The 14,789-nt window shown below is 38.7% G+C and overlaps 1 protein-coding gene across 1 annotated transcript; it reads left to right on the top strand.

The window, feature by feature from the left end:
* Positions 1 to 322: 322 nt before the first annotated feature.
* Positions 323 to 14,423, top strand: LOC149305263 (nucleophosmin-like). Its single transcript, XM_089477668.1, has 11 exons — positions 323 to 546; positions 2,573 to 2,652; positions 3,201 to 3,320; positions 6,148 to 6,241; positions 6,379 to 6,479; positions 6,891 to 6,970; positions 7,976 to 8,027; positions 10,802 to 10,885; positions 12,258 to 12,359; positions 12,971 to 13,045; positions 14,087 to 14,423. Exons 1-11 carry the CDS (start codon positions 489 to 491, stop codon positions 14,123 to 14,125), a joined length of 885 nt encoding a protein of 294 aa, XP_089333794.1. The 5' UTR covers positions 323 to 488; the 3' UTR covers positions 14,126 to 14,423.
* Positions 14,424 to 14,789: the final 366 nt, after the last annotated feature.

The raw sequence follows: 14,789 nt of genomic DNA on the forward strand, positions 1-14,789 counted from the left end.
GAGAAAACGAGGGCGAGAGATGGGAAGGTGCTCTCCCCCCAAAGTCCAGGTCGGGAGAGCGCATGCGCAGAGAGCGAGAGAGAGACTGGAAGGGGCTCTTCCCCCCAGTCCAAGTCGGAAGAGCGCATGCGCGGAGAGAGCGAAAGGACGAGAAGGGGCTCTTTCTTTCCCCTCTCCCTCACAAAGTCTCCGCCCCTTTCCCCACCAACCGCGTGGTCCTCCTCTAGACCCGCGTGCGATTAAAGGCGAGCGGGAGTTGGGCTCCAATTCTCGCGAGAGTTTAGGAAGCCTATATAAAAGGGGGACGGGAAAGAGGCGGGTCCTTTCGTGCGGGTGCGTTAGTTCCGTCCGTTGCTGCAGGCCGTCCTCCTTGCGCTCGCTTGCCTCGCTTTCCCCTCCTCCTCCTCCTCCCCCCTCGCGCTGCTTCGAACTGCGAAGAGAAAGAGAGAGAGGCGCGCGGCGGAAGGAGAGACGACGAAGACGACAAAATGGAGGACAGCGACATGGACAACATGGGCTCCCTTCGGCCGCAGACCTTCCTCTTCGGTAACGCGGAGGGGCCGCCCGGGCCTTGCCTCCTTGTGGCGGGGGAAGGCCCCTTTGTCCTCCTCCCGCCTTAAGGACACGCAGGGGCGCCGTTTTAGCGCCCCCTTTTCTATGGCCCGGGGAGAGGAGGGTGCCTTTAGCCGTACCTATTTCGCCTCCATCCAAACCCTCCTCCTCCCTTTTTATCCAGAGCCTGGCCTCCATTTCCCACCTTCTTCTCCCCAGGAGAGGATTCCCAAATGGCCTCCATTTTGAGCCTGCCTAAAAAGCACTGGTTTTTATCATTTCTATTAGCCTTTTGAGCTTTTGTTGGGGTCATGTCCTTGAACGCTCTCCCTTGTGAGCCTGACTTTTTAAGAAGCGGGGATTTAATATTTATAGGCGTGTGTTCAGCTTTTATTTTTCTGCCCAGGAGGGGATTCCAAGATATCCTCCATCTTGGCCAAGCGTCCTCCATTTCAGCCTCCTGGCCAGGAGGAGATTCCAAAACGACCTCCATTTTGAGCCCAGCTAAGAAGCACGGGTTTACATTCATAGGTGTCTCTTGAGCCTTTTGTTTGAGAGTATCCCTCCACTTTTCTTCAATGCCCTCCTTTTGTATGGTGCCTTGTCCTCCTTTGCGGTGCCCTCCAGGCTCCCATTGAGAGATAAGGAGAAAAGAGATCTCCCTTTGTTTCATTGCTCCCCTCTTTCAAAGCCATTAGAGAGCTGGAGTGGTTTGAGCATTGGACTACAACTCTAGGGACCAGGATTCAATGCCCTGCTTGGCCATGAAACCCACTGGGTGACCTTGGTCAAGTCACACTCTCTCAGCCTCAGAGGGAGACAAACCTCCCTGAACAAATCTCACCAAGGAAACCCTGTGACTGGTTCGCCTTTGGGTCGACTTCGAGGCGCACAACACACATAGAAAGCCATTTCTGCTCCTGCCTGCCTGTTGTTTGTCTCCCAAGTCGAGTCTTGCAACCCTAAGGTAAATTTATCATAGGGGTTTTGGCCACATTTCTTCAGAGGAGGTTTGCCTTTCCCTTCCCCTGAGGCTGAGAGAGTGCAACTTGCCCAAGGTTTTCATAACCCAGGAGGGATTCGAATCCTGGTCTCCGGAGTTGTAGCCCAGAGCTCAAATTACTTCTACACTCTTGTGTATCTCCTGGTATCAAATTAGATACCGGGGTTTGGTGTTTAGGATAGGAGTCTGTGTCCTTGGTATCTGCTAGGGTACCAAGTCCCTTTAAACACAATGGCAAAGTAAAATGGGGTCATCTAAATCAAATGGCAACATCAAGGCTTGCTTTTTGGATTTCATATTTAAAAGAAAACACATTTTCAAGCCGTGGGTGGTTGAATTCATGGATAAAGAATCCGTGGGTACAGTGGGCCAACTGCATTGTGCATTGAGTCGGTTCTGCAGAGACATACCAGGGAATGAGGCCCGTTGGGGGAAGCAGCAAGCTGCTGGGAGACTAGAATAGAGGCTGCAGTTACTGCGGGGGATGGATGGAAGTAGGGAGACTCTAGAGAAGGCTGGCCACGTGCTGAAAAGGGAGGAGCTGTTGGGTAAAGGCAGTAGGCTGCTGGGATGCTACAGGGCAGGGAGAAGAGCAAGGGATGGATGCATGGCCATGTGCCTAAATGGGTGGAGCATGGGAGATCTTGAAAACTGCAGGTAGAGGTAATTGGTAGACAGTGTCTTCTGTATCACCTACAGGCACATAGTGAAATTATATCCCCCTTGCTTGCTGCCAACTCTGAAACTTTAGGAGGTAGGGCTGTGACTTGGCACGCAAGTGAAATATCCATTCTCAGACTTCTACTTTTAACAGATAATTGTGGCTTATTCACTATTGGGCCACTTTAAAAACTCATTTGAAAACAGTCCTTTCTGTGGATTGCTGTAGTTATTATGTCTCAGTCCAGTTTTTCTGACATTTTAAGAATTGTGCACAATCTAGTCCCAGTAGTAAAAGATCTCATAGTCCAGTGCAGTAGTTTGCATAGTCACAACATGTTCTTGCTGCTTTTACAGGGTGTGAACTAAAGGGGGACAAGCCGTTTCATTTCAAAGTGAATGATGAAGAAAATGAACATCAGCTTTCTTTAAGGACGGTAGGTGCTTTTCCCTTACAAATCAGAGAGACCATGAATAGGTTACTGTTGAATGTACTGTTGAATGTGCAGAAGGTAATAAAAAGCATAAGCTCTTAAACGTGATCCACTAGAGAATTCAATTTTAATTAGCATGCACTGATTTGTTTTGTTAACTTGTAGAGGGTATAGTTGTGTTTTCTGTTACTGCACCTGAGGCTACTATTGGAGGCCTATTTGAAAACCATAGTATTAAGATAGGTACTGAAATAATGAAATTTGTAATATACAGTACAAGGAAGTCTAGACATAGCTGGAAAAACAATTTTCTTGAGAAGCTGTTTCTAATGCTTGTAATGTCATAAAAACACAAAATTGAGATGGTCCTGGCCATCTTGATTGGTCTTTACCCATACAAAACATAAATTAATTAGTGTATTATCAATTGCCAATCAAATGAATTGCTCTTAAACAGAATATAAAAGTATAATATTAGAAATAAAGAAGTTGTGGAAGGTAAATGTGTAAAATTTTGTTCTGCTTTTCAAAATGTGTGTTTTGTGACACAGGTTAGTTTAGGAGCTGGTGCTAAAGATGAGTTGCATGTTGTTGAAGCAGAAGCCTTGGACTATGAAGGCAATCAGATTACAGTCACACTGGCATCATTGAAAATGTCAGTCCAACCAACGGTAAGTTTGTTATTTGTGGGATTACATGTCAGAAAATAATATATAAATTGTTGATTCTACTGGTTATCCTTTTAACGTGATTGATTTTTATAGTGCTAGAACTGTATTTTCTCCATCTGACATGGCCAAACTGAATTCTGTTTAGAATACAAGATGCATTTCAGCAGAATTCTCAAAATTGTTTACATAGGACAGGGTGGAATATAAACATGTATCTATAATATTTGTAGTTGCAGCAGGATCAGAACTTCCAGATAAGAACAAAGGAATAGATTTCCTTGTACTACTTTGGCTTTTATGACAAAGAACTAGCCTTGTCTCTAGAATCATTGCCTATCCAGATTAAATTTGGGAGTGATGTTAATGCCACATTGTTCTTTACATAAGTGCCCTTCCTTGGCTATGTTGCTGGCTTTTTTGCCTGTTTCAGTCTTCACAGTTGGGAAATGGCAGCTCTTCCCCAGTTACATCTGGAAGTAGAACAGATGACGTGTGTCCAGGTTGGAGATCATCTGTTCTACTTTCCACAGGCAGATGACTTGACATTAATTTCTGTTAGTCTTCAGGATGAACTACAAGTGAAATTGTTAAGGATACGCAGGACAGTAACTAAAAGTTCCAGTAACTGGTTTCTAGAGAACTTTGATTTCTAGGTGTTTTGTCTTGCCAGTGTGGACAGTGGTAAGTGGATGTAGGCATCATAGTCAAAGGCATCTGGAATGGCAGAGTTTCTCTCCTATGATTTTGCCCTTGTTTTTTCCCCCTCTGTGAAACAGTGTCTAATCACAGTAGGGCCAAAATCATTATATTACTGCTGTCATATGTCCTACATGCCAGTTATAGCTCAGCTTAGTATATGTTTTGGTGCTTCAGGTGGAGGATATTGTCCATGAAAATTTATCAGAGCAAATAGTCCATTTATTAGATTTATGAATCATGCTGGAAAAATACAGCAGTTTTAGTAAATTGTTGATTAGTAGGATGACTGAGTGCAGTGAGCAATGTACAACTGTTGTTTTAATTAAAATGTTATTGAGTTTTTGTATTAAAACATACAAAGTTTGCACAACATGACAAAAACAGCAACAGCAATAATAAACTTCAGTGCCAAGGGTATGTATCAGATGAATACTTATTTTGCAGCAGAGTTATGAAATTGGTCCTCAGCCAGAGCCAGGGAATCTGACCTATCCAGCTGTAGAGTGTCTGTCCAGAGATCCATTTGTGAAGTAGAAGGTTGGATCTGGTGGGAGTGATGATTAATATAGTCGATAAAGATTGTGCAGTCTTCTTGAAGTGTGTCAATTCTTTTGTGACCAATGCAAAACTTTGTCAGAGGAGACATTTCCTCCATCAACCACATACTTCAAAATCTAACTCCAGTTTTCAATGGAGAGGTCACTTGACTTCCAACATTTGGCTACTTCTAATCTGGCAGTGAGGAGAAAAATGATCAGTTTCCTATGTTTCAAGTTAGAATTGTTTCTAATAAATCTAGAAAGCAAAACTAAAATTGGACAAAAACTTACGGTTTGAGCACATAAAATCTGACACAGGACTGCATTGCAGAATTTTCTCACTTTAGGGCATTCAGTCTGCATATACATATAAGAGCCTCTAGATTTACATTCCCTCCAGCAATCAGGAGAATGTGTTTTAATCATTTAGACGGCATAACAGATGCAAGTGGTTTCCCCCCATAAAGTACAGATAGTAGGCTTGCAATTTGGAACATAATACATACCTTCCTGAACCTCAGTTTTTCAAGTGGTATGCTGCCTTATGGTGGATGTTTTGCTGATTATTGAAACCTTCTGAACGGTTTTTAATTCCAGTGTGAGTAGCACTGTAATTGTTTATCACCATTTTCAGTGTAAAACCTTTGTGAGTTTGAATTTCATAGTTGGTTTTACAGACAATTTTACCAGATGTTTCAGATGCTAAGAGCAAGGGTATGCAGCTGCAGCAGATGCAAGGACTATTCCTCACCCCACCTTATGAACTACTTCTAGAACAACTGGAAGTTCCAGATAGTGCCCAAAATGTAGCTGAATTTTGGTGTGGGGGTAAACTGCCATGTTTTGTGGTGGTTTGGGTGCTTTTCTTATTTTTGTGCCATGGGAAGGGGGGATCTGGGGAATTTGGAAGCTGTAGAATGGTGCCCCATAGACCCTATATTCCCTACTTTAGTGTAAGTTCCATTGAATACAGCCATGCTTATTTCCAAATCATAGGTGAAAAACCATGGACTTTTAACACAGATTTCTTTCAGCCAACGGAAATGAAATCTTGAACTAAAAGTAGGAACCCCCAGTAAAATAAAAGTTTTGAGCTGTCCTAATACTGCTTGAGTTTCTTCTGTGTTTTTATTTTCTGTTGGCATAAATTTATAAAACGTGCAGGTGAGAAGAGAAAAATCAGGTTCCATCTTCCATTCCTCAAGCCTTGTTTTTCATTTCCGTTCTCTTTAATATAGTTTACTAGCATAGATAATCAACCGGGAACAGTGCTTCAGCTGTTTCTGTACTAATTGAATTTGAGCTCATACATCCAAAACAATGGTGAAGCATGCTGTTTCGGTCACTCAGGGTGGTGGACATGAGGTTCGGAGTGGAGTGGGCCTCTGATCTTGTTGGAGCCTGCCTGGCTCAATTAATTGGCCAGTGGGTTGTTTGTAGGCCCCTTTGAGCTTATTTGAGTTGAAGTGTACAGTATCCTGAGTTCATTTTCTAGACCTGTGTGATTTGTTGCTTCTGTAGCTTAGGTGTAGTACTGTATTTTGATATTACATGTTTCAACAATTATTTATTCTTTTCACTGATTCCAGGTTTCGTTGGGTGGTTTTGAAATTACGCCACCGGTAATTCTGAGATTGAAGTGTGGCTCAGGGCCTGTTTATGTCAGTGGTCAACATCTTGTAGGTATGGAATTATTTGTCATCCTGAATATTTTTTGTTTACATATTCACATTTGGTAAAGTAATTTTATCTGTTCTGTCTTGTCAAGGATTGAGAAATACTACTACTATTATTATTTTATCATGTCTTGGTTTTTTTAGCCTTAGAGGAAGAACCAGTATCTGAAGATGAAGAGGATGACAAGGTACAACACAATATGGCAAAAAGGCCTGCAGGAATGACACTGGCCAAGGTTCCACAGGTGAGCTTTTCCACGGCACAAAAAGAAGCAGCTTTTTGTGGCTTTGTGCTGCGGACTTGCTGGGTTGGGGTGGTGTGCAGTTGTTGCATCCCCAATTTGGCAGGGAAAGGGGTGGCATCTTGCTGCTCCTTAGGGGCCATCTGTAAAGCCCCTATAGGTTACTTTGCTTGGAGTTTTAAATACCAAGCTCTAGCTTTCTGAGGTTAGCAAGAAAAATCTTCAAAAAATGGCGTGTGATTTTATGCTATGAAGGAAATAACCAAATATTCTGTATAATGTAAGTGTTCTGGGTAACTCTTGCTGTGCTGAGAAATGGAAATGAATTAAAATTTATTTAGAATTGACCATATCATTCCTACATCTGAATTACTGACATATATTTTCTTGCCATCTGCTCTTTGCCTTTTAAAGAAAAAAGCAAAGCTGGCAGAGGATGATGATGATGAAGAAGATGATGATGATGAAGACGACGATGAGGAGGAGGACGATGAGTATGTTAACTTTGGAATCGTTTCTGTAGAGCCTAACCGTTCAAATAATATGATTATAAATATTGTTAGTTGAGAAGTATACAGGTTGACTCTCCCTTATCTGGAATTCTAAAATACTCCCAAAACTTGTTCATGAGATAGTGACACTTTTACTTTCTCGTGGTTCATAGTACACAAACATGGTTTAGTGCACAAAATTATGAAAAAATACTGTATAAAATTACCTTGAGGCTATGTCTATACGGATTATATAAAACATAAATTAATTTCATGTTTGGACTTGAGTCCTATCTCCACGATACTCATTATGCATACATATGCAACCCACAGGTATTCCTAAATCCAAAAGATGTCTGGTCCCAGTTATTTTAGATTAGGGAGAGTCAAGTTATATTTCATAACCAGGAAATTAACCTTCAAATTATTTGGAGTATTCTGTTTTCTTGTCAGGCCATCCAATGTCTATTAAACATGGCATCACATATGGAGAAACAGTATTCTGGGAGTACTTAGATTGTGTGTTCCTGCATAGAAGGGGTTGGACTGCATGGCCCTTGTGATCTCTTCCAGTTCTATGATTCTATGAAATAATCATTTGAAAGGATTCTTTCAAAAGTATTAAATTGGTTTAGGTACAAATTACAAAGGATTTATATCCTTTTTTGGACTCATCCTCATCTTGTTAAAGCGCAGCAAGTATATTAAGTATCAGAATTCTGATTCCTGCTGGCTAAAAGTTTAGAATAAGAATTTGCTTGAGGAATTTGCAAATTATTCAGTTGCTTTTCTGTATTGTCACTTCAGAAGGATTCCAAGGGATTATAAAATTTAGTTAAATGATGGCTGTTTCTGTCAAAACAGCGTTCTTAGATAGCATATCCAACTCAAAAGTTCAGCACTTGTTAGGTTGGAATGACTGTTCCATTGCTTTTTTGTCTCATTAAAATAAAAACTTAAGTGATAGCGCTCTGTTTTTATTTATACAAATTAAAATTTAAATTGTAGTGATGACGATATGGATGAAGATGAGGAGGAAGAAAAGACTCCAGCAAAAAAGGTAACTATATAAAATTCAGAGTATTGTTAACACTGCAGATGGGCTTAGGCTTTTTGAGTATGAATTTTAAGGTAAACTTGGGTTATTTGAAGGTGCAAACTCTCATTTCCATAATAATCAAGAATAGGAGGTAAATGTAGGTAAAGTAATTCCAGTGTGTCCCAATCTTTACCGTATGTTCCACCAGACCTGTGCACTTACTGTTAATATGCCTGTTTTTTCATTTCTTTTGTCCCCTTGTCCCCTTCAGTATTAAATGGCTGCTGAGCTTACTGTGTTTGTGAACAGTCCATTGACTTCAATGCATTTCTCCCCTCTCAAACACACCCACACAGTTGTCATGATATAGCGGTGCCTTAGTTCTCCGTCAGAGGTCTAAAACCAACATTGCACTAGTTCTGTGCTCTTGGTTTTTTAAGTGTTACCCAAAATCTCACTGCCTTTCTAGACCTCTGTAGAGTTTTTGAGAGTGCATGGGGAGCTGTAATGAATTCCACTAATGCATACCATTCTAGCAACGTGGGCTGGAAGATGGAGTTGGTGATCCATCAGTTCAGCCAGTTTGTGCTGTGTTTCAAACCACTTTGGCATAAGAATGTGTATGGGAATGTCTCTTTCCTTGTCAGAATAGAATCTCTTCTTCCTTGTTAAATCAGTTTGGGTACAACACAGTAGGGACGTAAGAGTCTCCAGATTATTTACGGTTTAATATAAAAAGTCTTAGCTAACAGAGATCCAAAACACACTGCAGAAATAATCCAGTTTGAGACTGCTTTAACTGCCCAGGCACAATGCTATGAAATCCTGAGAGTTATAGTTTGTTTTGGCACCAAAGCTCTCTGAAAGAGAAGGCCAAATGTCTCACAAAACTAGCTTTCAGAATCCCCTAGCATTGAGCCAGGGTAATTAAAATGATCTCAAACTGGATTATTTCTGCAGTGCATTTTGGATCTGAGCTGTTGTCCTAAATTGCATAGTGAAAGAAAGTCCCTTGTGTTGAATCAAGTGTTTCAAGGTATGTTTTCTGTCCTGAGAGAAATTGAATTATGAAATACTTACAATTTTCCTTCATAAAGTTTGTTAATAGAACCACTAGGTGGTGCTGTGGTTTAAAAATCTGAAGGTTAAGATTGTTCTAATCTTTATCATGAAATGTTATTTGGGTTTAATTTATCTGAATTAACTAATTATGTAATTTCTAAACAAATCCCAAATTACAGAAATTTCATGATACAGATTAGAACAATCTTAACCTTCAGATGTTTAAACCACAGCACTTTATACAATAAACAGCCACTTTATTGAATACTGCCTTAATCCATTAAATGTGTCTCACCATATTTACTTTAAATGTAAATTCACTTCTTTTGGGGATACGGTTTTTGTGAATTAGCAATATTATTGACCAACAAGCTAGAAAGATTCCAGAATTGTCCCTCTTAGATGTTTTTGAACGAGATAACGTAAAGGGGTATCATAAATCCTTCAATTGTTGTTGTGTGTCTTCAAGTAATTTCTTACTTAAGATGACCTAAAGGTAAACCTATCACAGGGTTTTCTGAGGTTGAGAGTATGTGACTCACCCAAGATCACCCAGTGGATTTTCATGGTCAAGCTAGGAATCAGTTTGACCTTAAGTCACAGTCCTATGTTCAAACTGCCAGGTTGGTAAGTTAGTCTATTTTGGGTGAGTGATACTGGTAAGAAAGTGTGACAGTTAGCAAGAATGATAAAATAGTTGTTCCCCACTCTACATTTCACATCTGTAGGTTGCTGCCTCTTTTTGATATTTCTTCATAAAATCTATAAAGGGTACCCAGATTTCCAAACAGCTCTCTATTGTATTCCTTTAGATTAAAATGGTTGATTTTTCCATTTCCACAATTCTATTAGTACCCACTCACTCAAAATAGTCTTGCAATTTGTTCATTTTCTAATGTCTTACCAATCTAGCAGCTGTTACTGTGTATCTGACTAGACCACAATTTTTCTTGTCCCTTTTAACCTCTTTATTTTGTTTAGCAAAAATACCTTGGGATTCAATCAATTTAAATCCTAAAATCTTTTGTGCCCATTTACTCAGTTTGAATCACAACTTGAATTTTATACTATTCCGCTACAAATGGAAAAATGATCCAGTCTCTTTTCCACATTTCCAACAAATATTACTGATGCCATGATACATTGTTCTAGAAAAATTGGACAAAATGTCCCATGTATACATCACCTTATATAGATTTTCTTTAAGATCGTGTGAACAAGTAGAGATTCTTTTAATTTCTGTAATAAATTCCCTATTTCACTAATGGGGTTTTCTAGTATTACAACCAAATTGTCAGCAAAAGCTTTTATTTTGTAATCTTCCCACCCCTAATTTCTTCCTCATTTCTAATTTCTGAATATAGAATTTGCAAAGCTAAGACTAGTAATTGTGAAAGTGGACATCCCTGTCTGGTTTGTTTTGTACCTTCAAGTCATTTCTGAATTAGGAATTTGAAAATGCATGCTTTTGGATATATTTGCTCATCTGGTATAATGAGACTACTTGTTTTCTGTAGAGTGGCTCAGAATAATTATAGTTTTGTTTCTGTATTTCTTTTTACTTAATTATAACCCTATGACATTTTTTTCAGTTTCAGTATCCTTTTAGCTGCATGAGTTTTATTTTTAATAATGAAATTCAAATACATCATTGAAAAAGACATCAGTGAATTGTTTCATTAAAAAGTACCGCTAAGTTTATATGCTGAAATGTAAGATTTATTCTACTTTAGCCTGCCAGAGATTCATCTGTGAAGAAGACACCAAAATCAAACCAAAATGGAAAAGATTCTAAGTTGGCAACTCCAAAGCTGAAAGTGAGTAAATACTATTTATTGAGTTTACTACAGACTTGTATAAAAATAACATTCAATAGTAACAATGAATGGATGCCAAACAGTATCAGTCTGAAAGTGAATTTAGTAGTACAAGTTATTCTACAGACAAAAAAAAGCTGTCCCAGTGGCATCAGGTGAAGAGAGTGAAATTCGGTTGGAAGTAGATGAGTAAACTTCTACAAAAGGTCATGCACAATTTCTTAGGTGTGCTAAGTAAGACAATGCATATTTGAAAAACAAATAGTCTGATGCACTACTTACAAGTTTGCTTTTTTGTAGCCATCTGTTTCAGTTGAAATACTTTTTACTGATCGATTTAAAAGCTTTATTTAGTAAATACAGTCGGCCCTTCTTATACACGGATTTTTTATACACGGATTCAAGCATACATGGTTTGAAAATGTTCCAAAAAAGTATACATTTACCTTGATTTTCCATTTTTTGTAAGGGACACCATTTTGCTATGTCATTATATTTAATGGGACTTGAGCATACACGAATTTTGTTATACACGGGGGATCTTGGAACCAAACCCCAGCGTATAACAAGGGTCCACTGTATAAGGTAAATTTGCAAATGAGATTATGCTTTTGTTTTAAGATACTGGAAAATTGGCTGGGAAAGCATTCTCTACTAGTATAATCTGTTCTGAGAAATAGACATCAGTGCACTTACTGTATATACTCGCCTATAAGTTGGCCTCATGTATAAGTTGAGGGTAGTTTTTGGGGCCAGAACTAAGGGTTTTGATATGAACTGTGGATAAGTCGAGAGTAAAATTTAGGGGCATGTAACAAAGGATCTAAAGGATGAAGCAAAGGAAAACAATGCCAAAGAACTTCCAAAAATCCAGCAGACATAACTGCTTGTGATTACACTAAAGGTAGAATGGATGAGAAAATAGAGTGGGGTCAGTGCTTTCAGGACAGATTATACCGTTGCCTTTTACCAGGGGATGGTTCCCTCCTTTTTAAATAAGAAATAAAGTACAGTACTTATATTGACCCGTGGATAAGTCAATCCAGGTTTTTGGGGGTCAATTTTTTGACTAAAAGTTCTAGATTTATACATGAGTATATACAGTAATTACTGTCTGGGGGACAAAAGTTTCATTATTATAATTTGAAGTATTCTGCCAAGTGTTCTATTTGTATAGAGTAGATAATCTATGCTATCTGTTGCATGGACCTTGATGCCTACTCTGACCTTCAGATTGGAATGGGTAAATCAGTGGATAGCTGTCACTGGCCATGTGTATAGAATAAGAGAAAGATGATTGGCTGTTATCATAAGTTGTCAAATGACATTTTGTAATATTATTGAGAATCTCGTGCGATTTGGTGTGTTCCAGACTCCAGAAACTCATAAAGAGAAAAAACCACAGACTCCAAAATCACCGAAAACTTTCACTTTGGATGAAATAAAAGCAAAAATGCAGGCAGCTGTACAAAAGGTAAGTTTTAACAGTCAGCTGCATAGCTGTGACTGGTGTGGCAGTTTGCTTTCCTGGAAATCAGACAGTTTCAGCTGCTGAGCTCATGTTCATGGAAAAAAGAACAGGCCATTTTGATGTTAGATGCTTAGATGAACTTGGTATTAGGGTTTTCATGTTGGTTTAGGGCATTCTTGTATGGATGTGCAGAAATCCTGGCTGTGGATGTAAAATTTCTAGGAGCCATGTAATGATTGGAATGCTAAATATCCCATTAAAATGTAGGTTTAAAAAAAATGTAATACATGCAATATGTTTTTACTACTCATGAGAAACTGTGTGTGTAATGATACTATTTGAGACTGTGGAGAGAAATGGACTAATTAGACATTTTCCACGTGTGCCATTGTAATTTTTCCCCACTGCAGTCTTAGTAGATTAGACTTTGTCTCGTAAACAGCACTGGTGTGTTTTAGTTCTCTTGGTCTTTGCTGAAAGTTAAAAATCCTATACAGTACTTGCATATGAACCAACAGTATCTTGATTTCACTTAGTTAGGTGTGTTGGAACATTTCTTTGTATACCTCAGACAAATTAATCAGGAGTATTTATTTTGTTTTTCTTCACAATAGGGAACGACCCTTCCTAAAGCAGAAGCCAAGTTTGTGAATTATGTTAAGAATTGCTACAGGACAGAAGACCATAAGGTAATAGAACTGGCTAGATTTTGGTGAAATCACAATACGTATAGTAAGAAAAACAAGTGAAATTGGTTTTGCATATTTTTAAAACACTTTTAAATTGTAAGCCAGAAACAGTCCTTAGCCTAGATATAAACAGGGACTGTTTCAGTGGTGATTGTAGGGAACATTAACTTCGTATCCATTTAAGTGATCAGTGTCATTAAATCCATAGAATTCTTCAGCACCATTTTGACCATTTTGAAATAAAATGGTGTTGTGGTTTTCTGTTGCTGAATTTGGCTACTCTGTCCTTTAGTTTCCCCCTTTCACAGAAGAACTAGTGCATTAGAATTTTTGGCAGTCTTGAGGCTTTCCTTTCCCAAAATCAACCAAATTACTATATGAATGTATGCCAGAAGGTGGTGGTGTGTGGTATCAGGAAGCAAATTGCATTTGGTTAGACCTGTAAATCTTAAATTTCACTATCAAAATTTCTAAAAACAAAATTGTTATGCTTTTCTGCCTTCCACAAATAGTTCAAAGCTGTCGGGAAAAATCATAGTGTGTTGTAGGAGAATGTTTGAAAGTGGCTAGTTCAGCTGCTAAAGTGGATTTGGACATAAGGCAGGGCAAGCAGAGTTCAGACAGTGTTTGCCTGAGTTACACCCTTCCTTTTGCTTTCTTTAACTATGTTTTATAGGGTGTGAGTAATCTTGAAAGGCAAACTACATTAATTTTTTTCATCTTTGTGTACAGAATAGTGTATTTGATAGACATTTTTTCGAAATTAGCACAGAGTAGGATTTCATAAACACTTAGCCTGTGAACCTTACAAGCAGATGAAAGAATTTTGTAGCCATAAATACTTGGGTAGATATTACCTGACAAATATGTTCTAAATAACTTTATAATACAATTGCATACATGTTTATTTGAAATTAAGTACTGTTATGTTCAGTGGTTTACTGCCTGGTAAGTATGTCTAGGATTGCCATCCTAACTGACAGTCTGTTCTTCAGAAGAAGATCTAGACAGAATCAGACTTTTTTTCTTTTGTGTTCTTAGGTTATTCAAGCACTCTGGCAGTGGAGACAGACTCTGTAAGCAAGAAGTTAAATGGTTCCTTTTAAGTTACAGTTTTATGTGTTTAACCATTCATATCTGGCTGTCCTTTTTATAAATGCTAAAGCTTCTCCTACAGCGTCTGATTAATGTTGTCCAGAATGTTTTGCCAAGAATATGCTGTTCAAAATGCCTGTTAATTTTTTTTTAAGACCGGGACTCTACCCTATTCATTTCAGTTATGTTTGGAATGTTTTGATAATGCATAGTAGTGATGGTCAGAAAATGGAAATGGGAAAAGTAAATGTAAATGTGAAAATAAAATTTAGTATTTTAAGTAGCTTTGTTGATTTTTTAATTGTGTTTTTCTGTACAACTTGCAGCAAACCGCGTCACTTACACTTGTCCAGTAACCCACACAGTGGAATTGATGGCAAAATTCCTACTCTTCCATTTTATTGTGTGCATTCCTGTATTTTTCTGAACTACAGGCTTTCTGTTGATTCCTAATGCATGGATGTCATTTGATGAATGTGCCCCATCCTGACTGCTTGCTAGTCATAGTTACCTCACTTTTTCTAGGCTTTCATCTGTTTTGTCTCTATCAAAGTAAGTCACTTTCAGGAGTTCCTGGCTAACACATTTCTGTGGTAAGGGGGAACACCTTGTAATGTTCAGTTAAACTGGACACACAGTAGAGCATACC

The sequence above is a fragment of the Sceloporus occidentalis genome, unplaced genomic scaffold (assembly GCF_023333645.1).
Source record: "Sceloporus occidentalis isolate IW3139 unplaced genomic scaffold, rSceOcc1.0.p SCAF_12, whole genome shotgun sequence".
NCBI lineage: Eukaryota > Metazoa > Chordata > Lepidosauria > Squamata > Phrynosomatidae > Sceloporus > Sceloporus occidentalis.

What these genes read in the sequence shown, in the direction of transcription:
- LOC149305263 (XM_089477668.1), top strand. Translation starts at nt 489, where the DNA reads ATGGAGGACAGCGACATGGACAACATGGGCTCCCTTCGGCCGCAGACC. An exon ending in CAGTGGTCAACATCTTGTAG is followed by an intron (nt 6,242 to 6,378) that starts GTATGGAATTAT and finishes TGGTTTTTTTAG; the next exon opens with CCTTAGAGGAAGAACCAGTA. An exon ending in AAAAGACTCCAGCAAAAAAG is followed by an intron (nt 8,028 to 10,801) that starts GTAACTATATAA and finishes ATTCTACTTTAG; the next exon opens with CCTGCCAGAGATTCATCTGT.